Source organism: Bombyx mori, chromosome 13 (genome assembly GCF_030269925.1).
Source record: "Bombyx mori chromosome 13, ASM3026992v2".
Classification (NCBI taxonomy): Eukaryota; Metazoa; Arthropoda; class Insecta; order Lepidoptera; family Bombycidae; genus Bombyx; species Bombyx mori.
The window spans coordinates 3,175,926-3,196,781 of record NC_085119.1 but is presented as its reverse complement, the minus strand read 5'-3'; the positions used below and the strand labels follow the sequence as shown (position 1 = coordinate 3,196,781).

General features: G+C 40.8%; 1 protein-coding gene across 14 annotated transcripts in view; it reads right to left on the bottom strand.

Annotated features, from left to right (window-relative positions):
* Positions 1–661: 661 nt before the first annotated feature.
* The window catches only part of LOC101745239 (SH3 and multiple ankyrin repeat domains protein 3), a 241,847-nt gene continuing 221,652 nt past the window's right edge, over positions 662–20,856 (bottom strand). For 11 of the 14 annotated variants that reach the window (XM_062671661.1, XM_062671663.1, XM_038014965.2 and 8 more), the window contains 14 exons: positions 20,030–20,154; positions 19,341–19,441; positions 18,101–18,305; positions 14,521–14,644; positions 13,512–13,619; positions 12,408–12,500; positions 11,256–11,351; positions 10,588–10,705; positions 9,569–9,698; positions 8,517–8,628; positions 7,955–8,118; positions 7,517–7,624; positions 6,171–6,286; positions 662–4,062 (listed from right to left, as the gene is read on the bottom strand). In XM_062671661.1, the coding sequence (XP_062527645.1) occupies positions 3,480–4,062; positions 6,171–6,286; positions 7,517–7,624; positions 7,955–8,118; positions 8,517–8,628; positions 9,569–9,698; positions 10,588–10,705; positions 11,256–11,351; positions 12,408–12,500; positions 13,512–13,619; positions 14,521–14,644; positions 18,101–18,305; positions 19,341–19,441; positions 20,030–20,154 (2,183 nt within the window). In that variant the 3' untranslated portion in view covers positions 662–3,479. Of the gene's footprint in view, positions 4,063–4,363; positions 4,444–6,170; positions 6,287–7,516; positions 7,625–7,954; positions 8,119–8,516; positions 8,629–9,568; positions 9,699–10,587; positions 10,706–11,255; positions 11,352–12,407; positions 12,501–13,511; positions 13,620–14,520; positions 14,645–18,100; positions 18,306–19,340; positions 19,442–20,029; positions 20,155–20,856 lie in introns of all 14 variants that reach the window. The other 3 variants (XM_038014967.2, XM_062671662.1, XM_038014973.2) reach the window with 2 other exon arrangements.

The following is a 20,856-nucleotide window of genomic DNA, read 5'->3' as shown; positions in this document are numbered from 1 at the left end:
AAATAAAAAAATATTGTATTTATATATTTGTGTATTTAAAAATAAAATTAAAGAAGAAAATGGTCTATTTTGCTATATTGCATATAAAATATATAAAAAATATATATAAAATATGCAATTCTAGTGCAAGCCTCAGCCGACTGAGTTTCTCGCCGGACTTTTCAGTAGGTCGCGTTTCCGATCCGGTGGTAGATTCTGTGAAGCACTGCTCTTGCGAGGGCCAGTGTTAGCAATGCCCCCAGGTTAGAGTCCCGAGAGCTCACTTACTCGTTCGGTGAAGCTGGCATAACCCCTCGAGCTTATCAGCATAAGTAGGAAAAAAAGCGCAACCCTGTCATATGCTTCTCGACTATTGTATTATGAACGACTTTTGTAAACTACTCGCGCGCCATCTACGCTATGTTAATGCTGAGATCACATAAACCTTCCGCGCAGAGCACAACTACCAAGATTCATCACAAACAAATGAATAGCTTTGGAATGGAGGGCGAATTAATAATCATACAGACAGTGATTTATATAGATTATAAGTATAAACTTTATCAAGGTAAATATTTGTTACGACAACATTAAGAAGATTATTGTATTTTTTGTTTATTTTGCTTACTCCGTTTTTAACGACTAGGTCGTATATTATTTTATTGAAATAAAACAATGGTAGTAATTGGTGAAACATTTATTTTTCATTTGAAGGAATACCATGCTGTAAATACACGTCCGATGCTGAGATTCAAATGAAACACAAAACGCAAATATCGTATTATACAAAATTGCAAAGAGTGCATAGAACCGAACGCTCGGCCGTTTCAAAAAAAAAAAAACAGATCGTACTAAATGTTTACGTTACTTTCCGATATTTTTTATGAGTCCAAAACAGTTACTATATTTTTTTTGTTAAAAAAAGTTTTTCCTGTAGATATGTATGTCAGAATTTGTTTGATGAAGCGCCGAGCGTTGGCACACGCAACTCAACTAATTCCCCTCCGCCTGTATTAATCTACAATCAATTACTACCTAATACAATTAACGCTAACTATGCCTTGTGCAGACAAATACATTTATACAACTTAGAATAGTGACAAGACGATCGAATGATAATAACAAAACTCATTGTGCTAATATTACAATGAAGGCTATTTAGTAGCTATGTAGCATACCGAGTCGCTAGAATGTATCTAATTATACGCGTAAAAAAACAATTAATATGACGTTTAGACGTACTTTCTTCTGATTGGTATTCTAAAAAGTTTGTAAATTTGAAAAGTCTTAAGAATTAGGCTCTAGTTGTTAGTTTCTTTTTAAAAATCGAAGTAAAAATCAGATGACATTCTTAAATTTGTTAATATCAATTAAAGATAAAAAAGAATAAAAACAGGCCTTTCCATAACTATTCTTTATATATTATGTTTCGCGGAATTCATATTAGTGGTACACCTAAATACAAACGAAAATGAATGAATCATACTTTCTATATTTTACTGTGATATAGGTACTTATTATTTCTAAAAAAATATCAATGCAATCTTGCTGATTCACAAAGTAATCGCAAAATGATTTTATTTTTGTTTTCATTCTAGCCCTTCATTTCACTTTTATTTTTTCTAAATGAGCTCTTATTTTTAGCACTTACACGTGTAGCACTTTACAGTTTTAAAGAAATTTCCATAGGTAGATACATAATACACATAAGATTTGGAAATGTCATCTTACAAATAAACTAATCTGCGGACATGACATTAAAAAACCACAAGATTCCTTTGAAAACATTAAATTAAAGAAACCGCTATAAACTTGTTTATTTTTGTGAAAAATATTTTATATTAAAAAGCATATGTAACGGTTTTATATTTGATAAATTAATGTGATATGGGGTCAGTGTTGTTCCAGTATTAAGTCCGAATCTCAACTTAAAAGCCATTCAATGCAATATGGACCTGTTTTTTAAGAAGTGCAAACGGCAACCGGTCCGATTATATCGAAGTAGTTTAAAAGCCAATAAATAATATAGTATGTTTTAATTACATAATCAATAATGTGGGACATTTACTAAATAATTCGACTATACATTTTTCCTGTCAAAAGAGTGGGCTATTATGACTCGCGTTTGGACGAATATAAAAAAAAAACAATTCAATGAAACAACGTGTAACATATTCCATGTAAATATGGTATTTAAATATATTTAATTATTACATTTTGAGTTACATAATATTGGCCGGATGAGTGTGTGCTCGTTTCTAGTCCACTCTTTTAACTTTAAAATAGTTTATTTACAGATATATATTATAAAAAATATATTGAAAAGGTAGATGGCACTTGGTTGCGTTGTGAAAATATTAAAATAATATAAATTTCTTTAATATAAGGACAAAACGAACAGGCTTTAAATTTGACACATTAGTATTTGCCAAACTAAAGTGTTTTAAGCTGTGCAGTAAGTAACAACATAGATAAGTATGTATATAGCATTCAGTAGTTATAAGTCAAAGCAAATACAGTTAGAGTTTTGAATGTTCTTAGTTAAGGTTTATAAGTAAAAATATAATCAGTTAATGGACAAATTAAGATAAATTTGTAATTTGGACTGAGAATTGATCTGAGAAACTGAAAAACGAAAAAAAACGATGGCAGTTCATCATCAGATGAAACTTAAAATTATGTAAATGTTTTTGATTATGTTTTCTGCATTATTTTATTTAAAAAAATTACTATATTATTTATTTATTTAAGATATACATTTTTCAAATATATAATTGCCTAAAAATTGTAGTTTATTACACATAAAAAAAATTAAACAAAAATGTATGCTTATGTTGTCCAGATTTAGAAATGATGTATATTATAATATAATTAATTAAATATGAATAAAAATGCACTGACTTGCAGCTACATCAAACTTCAGCACAAAAGTTTGGCAATTACTTTAAATAAGTTTTATATCAAACTAAATTAGAAGATTAATACACATCAGTAAGAGGGAATGTATAAAATTATTTTCAACTATATCAATGTTAACTCCTCAACAATAAATACTATAAATCTTTGGTTTCATTTAGTCGTTTGATTATAAAAAGTTTTTATTCTTTGCACATCATAACATTGCTAGAGATGGCGAGCTTCATTACATACAACTTAGAGATTTTATGCATAAAATATTTTTAAAAAAATTTGAAGAACTATTTATTATTCTACGGTTCATAAGAACGACGGCCGTCGAACGCGGCTCGGGGACACATTTTGCGTGTGACGAGGACGTCCTGGAGCGCGCTACTATGGAGCTATACAATCTATGGGATGATAGATTCCTTTTGGCACTGTCCGATGCCGGATCCAGTTCGAGTCTAAACTGGTCGTTTTCGACATGGCGTCTGTCGTTCGGGACGCGATCACGGAACAAGATTCGGTGACAGATCGACAAAATAGGCTACAGGAAACATCTTAATTGATTTATTGTGATACGAATAAGTATAGTCGGTAGCTCACTGCAGACGGGCCAGCTGCTTCGGAAGCGCAGCCACCACTCGCACGCGGTCACTGAACTGGGGCGGCGGCGCCAGCAGCGGGGCGCCGCCCTCCGCCGCCGCGGCCGGCTCCTCCGGCGGGGGCGGCAGCTCGGCCAGCAACACGGCGGCGCGCGCCCGCCGCCCCGGCGCCTTGTCCACGTCCACGCCGAGCCGCTCCGCCGCCGAGCGGCCCCGCGCGCCCGCCGCGCCGCGCAGCACGGCCGCCGTGGCGCGCTTGCGGGTGAGCGAGTTGTGGCGCTGCATGACGCCGGCGGCGGGCGCCAGGCTCTCCGACGAGCTGTGCACGGGCTCGGTGCTGATGACGTCGTTGGACGACTTGACGGTGACGGAGCTGCAGAAGGAGACCTTGTCCCGCCGCGGCCGCGCCTGCGCCTCCTGGTCCGAGGAGACGCCGGAGGATGAGTTGTCGCCGTCGTCGCGCTCGGCGCCGCCCAGCTCGTCGCCGCACGACTTGGACGACTTCAGTCTCGTGCGGATCTTCTGTATCTCGTCCACCGAAAACGAGTGCTGCATCGAGCTCGACCCCGAGCTGCTGCCACTGAAGTGCACGACAGCGGGTCAAAGGGATGTTACTTAGTAAACATTCTGAACAGAACGATTGCGACGTGAACACGCGACAGAACACCAAGGACGGGAATTTAGATAACTCCACAGAAAGCTACATCACATTATTAGAGGATTACCCTCTTTTATCATTAAAGAACATAAAACTCTTGAACAATGAACAAAATGGTATTTCGTGACCCAGTCCCAATGCCTCAAAGAAACCAGAGTACATGATGATATTATAGCGAGACGCACAGTCACCACCCCCGCAAATATTTTCTCTACAACTGTACCTTATTATTTAACGAATTACGTATTGTCGTTGATATTTTATTCTCCGTCTATCTCATAGATCGTGGCATATATTGGAATCCTGAAAACCAGAATAACGCTATTATGTATGTCGCGGCAACTGGACCCGAAACGTGCCACTTCTTTATCATATTTCAATATTATCTCAACGACTTAGAGCTGTTAGAGTAAAATGTCTACTTTCCCACGAAGTCATTGTCATGAAGTCGTCGTTGCTAAATACAAATATCGAACATGGGAAATCACGCAACAACCTCCCAATTGTTTTATGTGGATGCGTTCTTTTAACACCACGAAAATGACTAAATAAAATCGTGTATTAATAATATAATTAAGGGAAGACTTATAAAGGGGATGGCCCATTTTAGGCCCAAAGCGGACAATAGATTATAGAAAAAATACTTAGTGCATTAATTTTGTCATAAATAAATATGCATTTACTTTCTTGCAAATAAGCGCCACTATAGTTTACAATAAGTAGTTTAAAAAAAGTAACTCTATTGAAAAAACAAGGATTTTTATTTTTGCGGGTAAAATATTGCCAGCTTCAAATCCTTTTACGTATGAAGTAAATATTTTGAGTATATAAATAAAACATATAAATAAATCATTTTAAGTATTATCATTCATCAAACGATTTTAATGGATTTTATGCACTTAAAATAACATCGAAGACATACCCATTGGACTTTAACTTGTAACTATACTTGAGACCTTAGAACTTATATCTCAAGGTGGGTGGCGCATTTACGTTGTAGATGTATGTGGGCTCGAGTAACCACTTAGCAACACCAGGGTGGCTGTGAGCTCGCCCACCCATCTAAGCAATAAAAAAAACTTTACTAGTATTGTTATTTAAATATGTACAACTAAAACAAAAACATAAAAAATAATGTGTACTCGTAAAAAAAGATTAAGATATAAATCAATTATCGGTTATTTAAAAAAATAATCGATATATGAATTTCATGTAATTATTTTTCTTTATACTGACAACACTGAATTTAATCTGACTGACTGATACTTCGCTTGCTGCTTGTGGTGTTGGGCTTGCGTACAAAATGGATGTGTTTTGATTTTTCTTCGATTTATTTTACTTTTATCAATAACGTTTCATACTACGACTAAAAAACATTGTGTGAATTGTGGTTTTACCCTGACCGAGATTTAAAACCGTGTATATGCTCTCCTTTGCTATTTTTAGATGATACTAATTGTGTATGAAGATGAAGAAAATATAGATATTTAAAGAATTAAGTGTGTTTTTATACCCTATTGGATAAAAATACATTAGGAACATCTTAAACATTAAGAAAAGAAAAGTTCTTGAAGTATCTCACAATCCGACACTTATTTATATAGAAAATTAACCTCAAAACGAGTTTTTATTTTTATTATATTTTTTATAATAGTGGCGTCAATTTCAATATATTTTTTAGATATCCAATACATTTAAGAATTTGAATCAGTACATTTTTATAGTAATATTTGATGTCCATCTTGGGCCTAGCACACTATGGAGAGTGGGCAATCCCCTTTGTGTGAACAGTTCATGAGCTCGCCCGGGTAGATGGCCCCGGCGTCACTATTTCTGCCGCGAAACAGTCGTGCCTTCCGGTTGTAAGGGCGGGGACACACGATACAATTGGCATATTGTATTTTGCACTTTAAATTTATTTCCAATAAATCTGATGATCAATACTCTGATTCAGCAGCTCTATTTGTGTGACTTAATTTCGTCTGGGACATTAAAAACTCGCGACACGCGTCGTCGAGGGCGGACCCCACCTGGTATTGCTGTTGGCGCTGGTCTCGGCGGCGGGAGGGGGCCGCGCCGCGTCCTCCTCGTCCGACTCGGACATGCTGTAGTCCGGCTCCGGGATGGGCGGCGCAGGGGTCGAGTTCTGCGAACAATCCTACCGTCACTGGTCGACTCGGTGGTGCAATTTTTTTTCCCTAAGCTGATGGTCTTGAGAGACCATATCGGCGTTACCGGGCGAGTAGATGAGCTCACGGGGCTCAAACCTGACGTTATTGCTAACACGAACCCTAGCAAGAGTCGTGCTTCGCAGAATCTACCACCGGATCGGAAACGCAACGCACTACAACGATCCGGCGAAACTCAGTGGGCTGTGTCTGAGGGTTAATTTTGTAATAATTGCCCTGGGGCACGTAAAAGCACCGTTAGTGGATCGGCAGGATTCAAAATCAGGTGTTTTGGGCGACGTCGACTGTTTACCATTCGGTCTGCAGAATCGGGTATGAAGGTGCAATACTCAATACCCCTGATCGCCGAGCGTCAGCCCGAACGTTCGATTCCTATCGACAAACATTTGTGCCACTAACCAATTAGTTTGCTCTGTGTCTCGGCGTGTATTACCTATTTATTGGAACGTACATATATATATATATAGGTATGTATGCCAGTCTCTGGTTCCCATAGTTAGGGTAACCTTGAGAAATGTCCCCAATAATTTTATTAACAAAACACTAGCTTTTACAACCCGCGGCTTCTCTCCACGTGGTCATGGAAAATTGTAGTTTCCAACGGAAACAATGTTTTTTTCGGGTTAAGAGGTAGCCTGTCCCTCCCCTGACCTTAAAATCTTTATTTAAAAATATATACATTTATTTCAATTCATTGCTTTGTTTCGACGTGAAAAAAGGACGAACAGACACAAAAATAAAGATATTTTCACCTTTATAATATTCGAATGGAAGTTTTTTTTATTTTTTTATTTTTTATTTTATGATTGAAAGATTACTGGTGGCCCGGAGGCCTTTCCAGCTTCACCAGGACAGGTGGGCGAGGCGAATCGAAGTATGGATGACATTCGTTACTCTTTTTTTTTTCGTAGAACGAGCACGTGCTCTATGTAGACGACACTTTCGCGTAATGACAACGAGCCGCGTGGGGTGCTCGCTCGGCCCCCACTTTCACACGTCTTTCAGGGTCTGTTTATACCTGGTTTCACTTTGTCACCAGACTGCTGTTTTTATTTAAGCTTTTAAGGCGGAGACAAGTAAAGAAATAAAACATATTTGTGTGTAATTTAAAAGTCTGTTAACATTCTCTAACGAAAAGGAAAATGTCAAACTGTGCGAAGGGGTTTCTATGAGGGGTGACACAGTACCTGTCTGACAAAGCCCTTGGGGAAGGGTTGCGCGTACTGTCCGCCCTCGTCGGCGGAGCGCGCGCGCGCCGGGCCCGCCCACGAGCGCGCCGACACCGCCTTGCGATTCTGTTCCATTATTTCATTTAACTAAGCAATTAAGTTTTCGAATAAAACATTCAGATACATATGTCGTATTTATTTGTTGTACTTTATTTTCTCACAATAAAAGGTAAATTTTATAAACTTTGCAGATTTGAATTTCATATTTATGTCCATGAAAATTAAAAGTAAACTGCAAAGCCTCGTTTTGATAGCTATACTGATAATCAATACATTTGTCATGTGACATGTGATTTGTTATAAGACATATCTGCAGTAACGAGAACTAAGCTGAAGTCACTTGCGCAATATTGTTGGCTAATAATCGACCAAATAATATATGAGTGGGATAGGTACGTTGTGCGCGGGCGGCGGCGCGCGGTAGGCGAGCGGCGCCAGGGCGGCGGGCGCGGCGTACAGCTTGGCGTCCTCCGCCGGCCGGAACGTGGACGCGGGGGGCGCGGGGACCGACCCGGGGGGCGGCGGCGGGGGGTGCGCCGGGGGGGGCACGCGACCGCAACCTAACACAACACACTCATCATCGTAATGTACTGAAAATAATACACATTTAAAGGCACATTCTTACTGGACCTCCTGTGAGTCCGCACGGGTAGGTACTACCACCCCGCCTATTTCTGCCGTGAAGCAGTAATGCGTTTCGGTTTGAAGGGCGGGACAGCCGTTGCAACAATACTGAGACTTTAGAACTTAAATCTCAAGTTGGGTGGCGCATTTACGTTGTAGATATCTATGGGCTCCAGGAACCACTTAACAACAGGAGGGCTGTGAGCTCGTCCACCTATCTAAGTAATAAAAAAGGCAAATTTAAAAAAAACTTAGTACTATGAATATCAAGTACTTCAAATAGAATATAATTAAGATTGACATGACATGAAGTTATTAGCAATGGCAATGTTACCGTGCACGTCGTCGGTGGAGCGCGTGCGGGGCGGGTGCGGCGCCAGCTCGGCGGCCAGGTCCGGCGTCGAGTGGAACTCGCGCCGCAGCGTGCCGGGGCACTTGCTCCACAACTGTGTAACACAGTTCAATGTTTTACAAAATTTTATTGCGGCCCGTGAGTTCGCGTTCACTGCATCTTAACAAGTTTTGCGATCTGCGCGTGGCACACACTGCATCTTAACACATTTTGTTCTTATCTATACTACTTTAACTTAACTTAAATCTATAGTGGTTTTTACGGATGTTCCGTTATAACTACGGAATCATGCATCCGATTGACTTGAAACTTGGTATCCATGTAGAAAATACATGTACTTAATGGATAGACTAATATTTATATGAGTGTTGGACTCCCTACACCAGTTGCGGGGGTCACTGTGGGGGTGAGAAACAATAATGTTAATTTTAAATGCTCAGCGAAGCTACAGCGAAGGTACAGCTAGTTTGTATATAATCGCGTGCCACCGCAGTAGCAGATGAGCCCACTGAGTTTCTCGCCGGATCTTCTCAGTGCTCAAACCGGAAGTGTTGCTAACACTGGCCCTAGCAAGAGCAATGTTTCGCTGAATCTACCAGCGGATCAGAATCGGGATCCATTGAGAAGATCCGAGAAATTCAGTGAGGTCAAAGTTTCACGTTTTTATCAGCTGAGTAGTTAAGACGAATGAAAAAGTAAGAAAGTCTACCATCTGTATTGGCGAATAGATCCAAAGCACTGCACACGGACCTATATAGGACGGGTAGAAGAACAATAGAAAAATGGCGGGAAACCCGTTTTTATTTTTTTATTTTTTTAAATGTCGTTAATAATTTTAATGTCATTATCAAAATCAGCCAAATACAAAATTCTATGTTTCAGTTGATTGATCACTGTTAAAGTATTTTTTTTTATTATATTTATTTCATGTCTATTTAGTCAATATCATATTTGTACTATGAAATATACACAAATTCATAGATATTTTGAAATATTTTCATAGACAAGTCAATGTGTTGCACGGCCGCACTAACCTTGGCTCGAGACCTCTTCATTTCGGCGACGGAAGCGTACACCTTACCGGGTCCTTTGGCCGGCGAATAGGGCGGTGAGTTCGCTCCTCCTTGGAAGGCGGAACGTATCATCATCGCATTGTTTCCACCCCTGGAACATGTAGTATACCACGGTCACTTTACAGAAAACTGGTTAAACATACGAAGAGGTTTTCATTTTTTAAGGATAAAATAAATAATCAATAATATTCATAGACATTCAGAGCTGGTTAAAAGGAAGGCCTGCTGCTAAAATGGTACTGCATTGAGGTGAGTGTTGCGATCCTGTATTATTTCTCAGGAGAAACCAAGAAATTGCTGTAGAGATATATAGATATTTGTTGTTTTTTTTTTCAGTCTGGCAATTGAAGACATTAGTGGAGAAATCAAATAGCCTTTCAACCCTCGATATGAATAGGTTTACGGTAGGCAGCGGCTTGGCTCTGCCCCTGGCATTGCTGATGTCCATGGGCGACGGTAATCACTCACCATCAGGTGGATCGTATGCTCGTCTGCCTACAACGGCAAAAATAAATTAATAAATAAAAGGACAGGCGCCAAGGAGTATCCATGTGATAAAAGAGCAACCGGTTGGCGGCGTATCGCGTCCTGACTCAGCAGACTGGTTCTGGTCCAGGCTGGTCTGGACACCAGCGGCACCGTCTGGGCGGCCTGACGGGCTGCCGTACCAAGACGGCCGATGTTTCAGATCCTTCGATTCGCCTCGAAGATTCTGTCGGCTTGGTGTCCTTGGGGTGAGCTGTGGTTGTGGTTTTGACCGCGGTAACCCCCTTACCTCACCTCGGAGGGGATCGGACGCTTGGGCGAAGAGTGCAGGGGAGTCGTTTAGTGGGTAGGGCCCTGAAAACATCCTTGGGTCCGCGGTCTTGCAGTCGCGGACCAGTACCACATATCCTGCGCACCCCCTAGGCGCGGGGACCTCGTAGGAGGTTCGGGCCACGGCACGAAAAAAAGAAAAGAAAAAAGAGTGCGGTACTCACGGAGCGTCGGCGACGGCCTGCCGCTGGAACAGCTCCTCGAGCTCGGCGGCCGTGATGCGCGACGACGCGGGCCGCTGCCGGACCGACGCCGTGCGCGGCGCCGCCCCCGCCCCGCCTGCTGCACACCGCGGGACGCGCCTTTAGCATTCAGTGTATAGTCTGTGCTCGGACTGACGCGCGCACTCCGCCATTGGGACGCCGGTTTTTGAAGTACAACCTCTATACGCACGCTTGAGGCGTAAGCTGGTGATTGCGTGACGCGAGCGTTACGAAAAGTGTGATCGGGCGAAGCGAACGAAAGTTGAGAGGGAGATATAAGTTAATTAAAATAGAAAAAGAGACTGTTAGGTTGTAAATTACTGTAAAGGCAAGGGGAGAGGTACGAGCACACATTTTCCTTCTCTCTTCCTCTCAAATCTATTTAAATTCATTTCCTATGCAAAAATATTAATTTATCAATAAAAACCCTTTAAATTTAGCTAAATAAGTTTTACTTCAGTCGTTTAGTCTAAAGCAAAGTTTTATTTAGGCGTATCGAATACTTTGAACTTTCTGTGGTCGCTGACGACTGACGTATCAGTTGGTTATCTCCTGAATATCGCGCTAACTGATTGACGGTTAGATTGTTTAAGTCGGGTGCGTGTCCGCGATGGTGTGACGTCACTGACCGCTGGCGACGCCGGGCTGCTGTACAGACTCTGCCGACGAGGACTTCCCGGCGGCGCTCAGCGGCTCGCAGCTCTCCTCTTTTTCGCCGCCGTTCTCTGCAACACGAGGCGGGAGGGTAACTCGCGGCCTGCATACTGTCCGCCGATACGAACGTGAACACGTTCAATGTGCTTAGTGCGAGTTTTTTAACGTTCTCGATAGCGTAACAGTTATCTCCTAGTTGTATGGAATGGGATCGTTTGCCTATGTTTGCCGCTAGGGGCGCTGTTCCAACTGCATACAAAATTGGGCTAACCTTTACGCTATCGAGAACGTTATAAAACTCGCACTAAGCACACAGATCAGTATTACGTGTTTTGATAAGTAATTAATTGTGTATTTATTTATTTGGAATCGTAAATTCTATTAACTTGACCCTATGAAGCCGTTTAAAATAACAAGGAAACTGGGCATTATTAATTAATTTACTATTAAGCTACATAACTTTACTTTTGTGAGAGATTGTATATATATTCCTCTCTCGTATGTTAGTTTGGGCCGTTCAATGTGAATCGATATAATCAATTTCTAGTCTCATTTTTAAATAATCGATTTTTTTAGTAAAATTTGTATGAATAAATGAATATTCTAAGCATCTTGGCCCGTTGAAGCGAGTGGACGGCTGTGTGTGGTGTAAGCAAAAACACCTCAAGACGCAGCCCACTGAGTTTCTGGCCGAATCCTCTCTGTGGGTCGCGTTCCGATCCGGTAGTAAGCACTCTTGCTGGAGCTAGAGGTTAGAGCCCGTGAGCTCAGCTTTTTTTATTGCTTAGATGGGTGGACGAGCTCACAGCCCACCTGGTGTTAAGTGGCTACTGGCCCATAGACATCCACAACGCAAATGCGCCACCCACCTTGAGATTTAAGTTTTAAGGTCTCAAGTATAGTTACAACGGCTGCCCCACCCTTCAAACCGAAACGCATTACTGCTTCACGACAGAAATAGGCAGGGCGGTGGTACCTACCCGTGCGGACTCACAAGAGGTCCTACCACCAGTTACTCGCTGGGTTACGCTGGCATAACCCCCTATTTTAGCCGAATAAGTAGGAAAAACAAAAGTGAGTGGAGTGTTTGTTACTAGTATTAAGTATGAAGTAAGTGTAGTGATTACCGAGTCCGGCGACCATGGATTTGGCTCGCGCGCGGCCCACGCTGAGCGTGGTGCGGGGGTCGCGGCGCGGGGGCGCGGGCGCGGGGCTGCGGCCTGCGACACAACGCTGCTCGTTTTAATCGACATACACAACTCCGCACTGGTCGAGTCAGTTTAAGTTGTCTTTTTTGAAGTGAAACTTCTAATGCGACTTCCAACAAGGTTGCGTTAAGCGTTTAACGCTAGCATGGAATAGAAAGAGACAGAGCGAGAGTGAATGCGTGTCACTCGAACGCATGCGCGGTGTATACTTGTTACAGGTCAGCGCGAGCGTTAGTAACGAGTAGCGGCCAATATTTTAATGAAGTATTTAAAAAAATATTTACATTTATTTTTCTATCTATAATTTAAAATATATATAAATGTTGAAAATGTTGCGCATCTCTTATAACCAGCATTCCCTATTACAAGAGCTATCTGATTTAAGGATGAAAAATGAAGAAAACCACAATACAATACACATCGAAAAAGAAGTTTCACTTCATTCACGTGCACCAAGTTGCACGCGCACCGTTTTTTTTCCTTTAGTAAATAAGTAATAAAGTTTTAGATAGATTAATGTTAAACGATAATTAATTAACCAAGGAGAATAACGATAGCTCGTAATATAAAAACAATAGAATTTCTGTTTAGACAACAAATCTTTTTTCACAGGCTTTGATTGAAGTGCAAAACTTTCGATTGTTGTTAATCGTATATGGTGTTTTACAAAAGGTATCAAGCGGAAAACTGTAGACAGACAGTGTCCTATTAGAATAACTGATTCCACTGAAATCATCTTTTATAGTATGAGGTAGCGCCCTCTGTGAATTGATATTTTAACTTCACGTATAATCCTAAATTAAAATTCACTACAAGAAATTTCATACACAAGTTAGTATTAAAAAATCTCATAGATGGCGCTGTATTAAAAACACTACGGACTTATTTTTTCGTTTCATCGAGTTTGAAATCACAACGATTCTAAAGAAGTTTCACTTCAAAAAGCAAATATATTTCCTTTTTAATTTCGGTATATTTTAATAGTAAGTATTGTGAGGAAAAAATCCCAGTAGTTATACGAACCTCCGGCTGCTTTCCTAGGTAAGGTGGCGGCGTACGGCCTCCCACTGTTGGGCAGCTGGCTCTGGGACTTGCCGGCCGGCACCGCGCACGCGCTACCCTCGTTGCTACCTGAAATGTTTCATTTAAGTTCTCGCTTTATGGTCACATTATTAAAACTGGACCGTTTAATTGTGACTACTTAATTATGTTTTAGAAATTCACATTTGATAATACCTACTTTTTTTTTCCTAGCTAAGCTGCTGGCCTTGAGAGGCTATGTCAGCGTAACCTTAACAAGAAGGTGAGCTCAAGGAGCTCAAACCCAGACGTCGTTACTAACACTGGCTCTAGCAAGAGCAGTGTTTCGCAGAATCTACCACCGGATCGGAAACGCGACCCATTGAGAAGATCCGGATGTAAACTCAGTGGACTGTGACTGTGGGTTAATTTACTCGTCGACCTCTTCGTCGCAAGCGACGGGTTCGACGAGAACGATGACCGGTAATACCTACAGTTCTCAGCCGATTCTTTTGATGCACGTTATGAAACAGAGCACTTGGTTGTTTTGCGACGTTCGGTGTACGGTTTGTAAGTAAAGTAAGGTTATAGCTGCCTCAAGTGAAAAAAAACAGTTCTAAATTCATTCGCGAACCTATATTGTCACAAAATTAATGTCCCAAGTGTCTGCCGTATCGGGCGGGCTATGTACAACTGACTCATCATAATAAGCGTATGTGACACCTAAACTGTGTTAAACTGTAACAAAAGAAGGATATGGACCATACAACGTAAATGCACCATTCACCTTGAAACATAAGTTCTAAGGTCTCAAGTATAGTTACAACGGCTGCCCCACCCTTCACACCGAAACGCATTACTGCTTCACGGCAGAAATAGGCAGGGTGGTGGTGCCTACCCGCGCGGACTCACAAGAGGTCCTACCACCGGTAAATGGGACAGGGGCGGTCGTGACTGGCGGCAGGAGGCAGGACCAGACGACAAGGAACGAATCGACCGTTCAACTACTGACCGCACAGAGCCCCACCTTGCGAGGAGCTGAGCGAGACGACGGTCATGGAGACGAGCGCGCCGGAGTTGCGGATGAGCTCCACCACGTGCTCGTGCGACGCGGCCGACACGTCCTCGCCGTTGATCTGGAACATGAGATCAAAATAAATCTATATCTAATATATAAAATTCGCGTGTCACAATGTTTGTTCCCATACTCCTCCGAAACCGCTTGACCGATTCTCATGAAATTTTTTATACATATTCAGTAAGCCTGAGAATCGGCTACTATCTATTTTTCATACCCTTAAGTGATAAGGGTTGTCCACCCCTAAGATTTATTTTTGATTTTTTAGACAATTTTTTTTTTGTTATAATGAGACTTATGTGGTTGAATGAGGTATTGTTATTTTTATATTCCTTCATCGTTCACAGCGCTACATACCTCTTTCACTCATCTACCACATCCTTACACACTTACAATAAGTTAGTTTTTTTTTCTACACTAGAAATTCCCTAGAAATCTTATATATGGCAAAACAACGTTTGCCGGGTCAGCTAGTATTATATAAAAACAAGCGACCCGCCCTCGCTTTGCTTTGGAAACTGTAATTTATTATTGATTTCTCCACTATTTAATGCATGTTATTATACATATAAACCTTCCTCTTCAATCACTCTATCTATTAAAAAAAACCGCATCAAAATCCGTTGCGTAGTTTAAAAGATTTAAGCATACATAGGGACAGAGAAAGCGACTTTGTTTTATACTATGTAGTGATAAATTGCTGTTCGTTAGTCTCGCTAAAACTTGAGATCGGCTGGTCCGATTTGGCTAATTTTGGTCTTGAATTATTCGTGGAAGTCCAGAGAAGGTTTAAAATACAAATAAATATGAAAATGCTGGAATTAAAACAACAATTTTGTTTTTCCTTTGATGTGTCCCCCGTCAGACGAATTCCTTTTGTTTGTTTTAAGTTTGTTTTATACAAAAGTTTAGGTCTTTTATTTATCGATTGAGCACTATGAAGTCTACCGGGTCAGCTAGTGCAAAATAAAAATAGGCTTTTTGGCGAGAACGCTAGAAGTGAGGTTATTAATTAATTGTCTTATTTTGTTAATTTACTGCAATAATGGTGGCTCATTAACCGTTTAGAATCAGTACAAGACCATCGAAAAAGGAAACAAGGTCTCCGGACGTGGCTTTACGGCTTTGGAGCAATCTAGAAAGTTCATTAAAGTCTTAGTAAAAAACCACCATTGGTGAGCCTTTATCTCCAACTCAACTCTTTTCATTTAATTTAATTTCAAATAAATCGATTTCATCTCATTTTGCTTCATATTATTTGTTATATAACAATATGTACCTATATAGTATATATTATATATATTTTTGAAGTTATTCTTCTTTAGGCGGGTTATGAAAAATTGATGAGAGTGAAATTTTACCATGCGCGCGCACCGTGACACAAAATTAACAGAATAAAGTTGGCCACTAAATCGCTCATTACAATACAACCGACGTAACTTGGCGAGTCTGAATATAGCCGCAGGTGAACTTTTCGAACCGTACCGAGAATTACCGAATTTATACGATGTCAAGAAAAGGGATGTCCAATATGCGTGCTTGAGGATGTTGTTTAATCGATTTTTTTTCAAATTGATTAAAATTTAAATAAAAAAAAAAGAAATAAATTTAATAAAAATAAAGTATAACTTCTTACGCGCGTACATATAAGTACACGCACCCTTTGTTATATAAATTAAATACTGGCAACAATGGTACTGCAAGAAGTCGATGGCCATATTTAAAATAGAAATCCCAAGCTCGATAACTTCGAATATAACATAAAACCTAAAGCTTCATACTAGGGGGATTTAAAGGTTGGACAAGAATTGATGGGACAACCTTAGAATAAGTGGCATAAAGTCGTTTCTGCTTTGTTTTCTACTTAACCAAAACAACGAAGTAGTCTTTAAGCTTTACTCATAAATGTCAGTAAAGAGATGATTGGCGATAGAATCGAGGAGAGATCCACTTAGTACAGACATACACATGTATAATAGATTTGTAAGTTCAATGTGAAACTGAGAGTACCTATTATATAGTAAAAGACAAATATAATTTAAATTAAAAATCATCTACTGTTCACATTTACAAAACAAATTCTAAGAGATCAGTTGGAATAAAACCGTGTACATAAATATCGTCTTCTCGCATTAAAACTGTATAATCTCAAAACTTACAAATTTTATAGGAGGGTGTTTTAAAGGTTTAACATGTGATATTTTTTATATTAATCATCTTTGCAACAGTAATTTTTTATTTTTTTACCAGTTACATTATATATCTTTTAAAGCGAGATAAAATTATGTATTCATTTTGTTAATAGTAGTCAAAACATAGATATACTAAATAAAAATAAAATAAAACTAAACTACGCGCTTTTGACAGTATTTATGAGAAAAATACTGGTGATACTAAATGTTTACGCATATTGTACGCACTCTATTTTGTATATTTTTGGAAATTGTTCACTTTTAATGCGAAAAGGCGATATATAGTTCCAAGTATATTATTCAAGAACAGAGAATCAATTACTGCAATTGATTTTCTGTCGAGTCGGATAACCATTTCAGTAAAATTCGTATAGAAAGTCGTCTGATCTGCATCTGATGTTATCGCAGAGGATGTTCCACCACAATTAAAATGGAGTATTGAAAATAAAGGACACACCAATGGTACTGCACTTAGAAATACGAGAGACGAGACATCACGTGTATGTAATAAGTTCAATAGTTTTAGTCACAAAAACAACAATTAAAACCTTTTTGAAACTTAAAAGGACAGCCATCGTGTTAATTCGAGGCGTTCTCCCGACGACACATTACCACGTACTGAAAGTTGTTTGTTTATTAATTGCGTTTGTTTATTGATTTCAAACTTTATTTTGAAAACACTCGCGATTTTCTTCTGTTCGTAATCACGTTTATGAAATGAGAAATTCTAACCAATTACAAGAGAGAGAAAATACTTTAAATATAAATAAGAGACTGCCTATCGAAAGGTGGAAATTGTATCTTTGGGAGACGAATGACCCTGACTTACGAGTAGAGTTGTTCGGACGAGTCCGTTGCTGACAGCAGAGGATCCCGCCCCCTACTTGAATTTGAGGGTACTCTCTTATTTATGTTTCTACGGACTACGCTTTACTTTTTTCGTACCTATGCTGATAGCCTTGAGAGGCTATTTCAGCTTCTCCTTGACGTGTAGGTTAGCTTAAGCTTTCCGATCCGGCGGTAGATTCTTCAAAGCACTGCTCTTGCTAGGGCCAGTGTTAGCAACACTGCCGGTTTGAGCCCCATGAGCTTACCTACACGTTAGGGCGAAGCTGAAATAGCCCCTCAAGGTTATCAGCATAGGTAGGAAAAAAGAAAAAGAAAAGCCGAATCTACCGCCGAATCGGAAACGCGACCCACTGAGAAGATCCGGCGAGAAACTCAGTGGGCTGTATCTATGGGTCAATTTACTCGCCGAGCCCTTAGTCGCAAGCGAAGGGTTCGGCGAGGACGCGTTCTACAAGCTAAGATCTGCACTGTACCGCTACTAGGAAGTCCCCCTTGGCGAGGCCGGCGCGGTCGGCGACCCCGCCCGCGTCCACGTCGTCCAGGTACTGCAGCGCCGGGCAGCGCTCCGACGGGCGCAGCTCCATGAGTGGGGACGACGCCTTGGCGCCGCGCAGCACGAAGCCGAACCCGCGCCGCGCCCGGTGCAGCACCACCGTGCGGCACTCCATGCCGCCGTACCTGACCACACGACCACCTCTTGTGACTCGGCGCGGGTAGGTACCACCATCCCGCCTATTGCTGCCGTGAAGCAGTAGTGCATGGGGCAGCCGTTGTAACTATACTGAGACCTTAGAACTCATCTCTCAAGGTGGGTGGCGCATTTACGTTGTAGATGTCTATGGGCTCCGGTAACCACTTAGCACCAGGTGGTCTGTGAGCTCGTCCACCCATATAGGCAATAAAAAAAATTAAAAAATTAAGAAAGAAAGATTTTTTTTTTCAATTAATTAATAACACGATAATGGTATTTAAATATCTTAGAAATACATAACCATCCATCATCCATCCCTATATGCAATTAAAAAATAATGTTTTGATTGAACTTCAATTAAGTTTACCTCATTAAAATATCTGAATAAGTGTTTTTGTTGTGATATTTTTTCCAAATTTTAACACCAGGGCTATGAGCTCGTTTAATCATCAAAGCAATAAATAAAAAGGTATTCACTATATCTCTCCCGGACATACGTTAACGAAGGAGGCGTTGCAACGTGCGCTTCATCAGTACTGATTGCAGGAGGAAAGCGGTGCAAGTAGATACAGCAACCTCAATGGCCATCGCACACCACGAGACATGAGGTCTAAGTAACGATGACAGTTACCCCCCTCCAAACCGAAACAGCAGCAATAGGTGTTGAGCACAAAGTTACACAGTTAGCAGATTGAAGTAAAAATATATATAGGTATATATTTACTGTGCTATATATTCTTTGACAATAGAATCTCAATAATGTTCAAAATTATAATTTTAATTATAGTCGAATTTCGATCACTGGGGGACCACTGGTTAGTTTTATTACACGAATCAATCGTCAATCACACGGTCAATGTTACAGGTCGAGCCGCGTTCACCGTAATATTGGTATAAAAATGCAGACATAAATATTTTTTAATCTTATTTTGTATTATAATTTATATCGCCCATGGTCATCAGCAACACATGGACATGGTCAAGCCGCTGCCAATTTACTTGAAGTCAAATGATGTGCTTACGATTTCTTTATCCTAGGCGCAGTTGCACTATACGTTTTGCTAAGCGCCATCTCCCTTCTGCCAGTCACTCGCGAATGGTGGATAGGACCTGATGCTAGCACCTGGAAACGTTGGATATATTAAAACAGTTTTAGGTTTATTTATTTCGATAAGATAATTATAAGACGCCCGGTGCAGGCAAGTACCAAATTTAATACGATTTTTTCAAATGAAATACGTATTTAATAAATATTCACGATCGACTTCCACGGTGAAGGAATATCATCGTGTAATAAAAATCAAAACCGCAAAATTATGATTTGAGTAATTAATGATGGTGGGACGTCTTATGAGTTCGCACGGGTAGGTACCACGAACCAAGTAATTCTGCCTTAAAGCAGTGATGCGTTTCGGTTTGAAGGGCGGGGCAGCCGTTGTAACTATACTGAGACTTTAGAATTCATATTTCAAGCTGGGTGGCGCCATTGTCTACGGGCTCCGGTAATCACTTAACAACAGGTGGGCTGTGAGTTCGTCCACCTACTTAAGCCTTAAAAAATTCGAGACTGTTAATTTTTTCGGTAGGCAACGGCTTGGCTCTGCCCATGGCATTGCTGAAGTCCATGGGCGACGGTAACCACTCACCATCAGGTGGGTCGTATGCTCGTCTGCCTACAAAGGCAATAGAAAAAAAATATCCAGGTACGTACTTGATGTAAATGTACATTGTTCTGCCGGAGCCTCACTTCCTGCACGCAGTGCGCTGGGAACAGGCCGGCGGCGCCCGAGCCTCTGACGCAGCCCTCCAGCAGCCCGTCGTCGGAGGCCGCCGTTACTGAAACACCAGGGAGCTGGTCGATACGCGTGCGAGGTTGCCGGGTGACCGTTTTAGTTACGGAGTTAATGATGGAACGTATCGGACATCGCGTTTGTTAGCACGTTGCGAATGTTAGAAGAATTAAATGAACGGAATTATTGCTGCAATAAGGTGCTCTTTAACTGCAAACCTCGGTAAAACTCTCAACCTATTTATGTATTTAATAGGAAACGCTTTTTGGGTGTAATGTAATTAAATTAAGGCAATTATTATTAAGTACAACAACTGCTTTTGTTTTGGGGAACGGAAAACGCGACGCATGTTTCGGGAATGTTAAAATTTGTGAAGGTAGGAAGAAAATTTGACATCCTAGGTGTTGGCTATCCGAACGCTAATCAGAAAAGTAATTAGGGTCGCCGCACACGGGTCACTTCCCGATCCTGCGAACAGAATGGAAAGCAGTCGACGTCGCCCCAAACACGTCATTTGGGATCCTCTCGATCCACGAACGGTGCTTTTAGGTACCTTAATCACCGGTCATCGTTCTAGAATAAATAAACCCACAGACACAGCCCACTGAGTTTCTCGCCGGATCTTCTCAGTGCGTCGCATTTCCGATCCGGTGGTAGATTCTGCGAAGCACTGCTCTTGCTAGGGTTCGTGTTAGCAACGTCGTCAAGTTTGAGCCCCGTGAGCTCACCTACTAGCTCGGCGGATCTA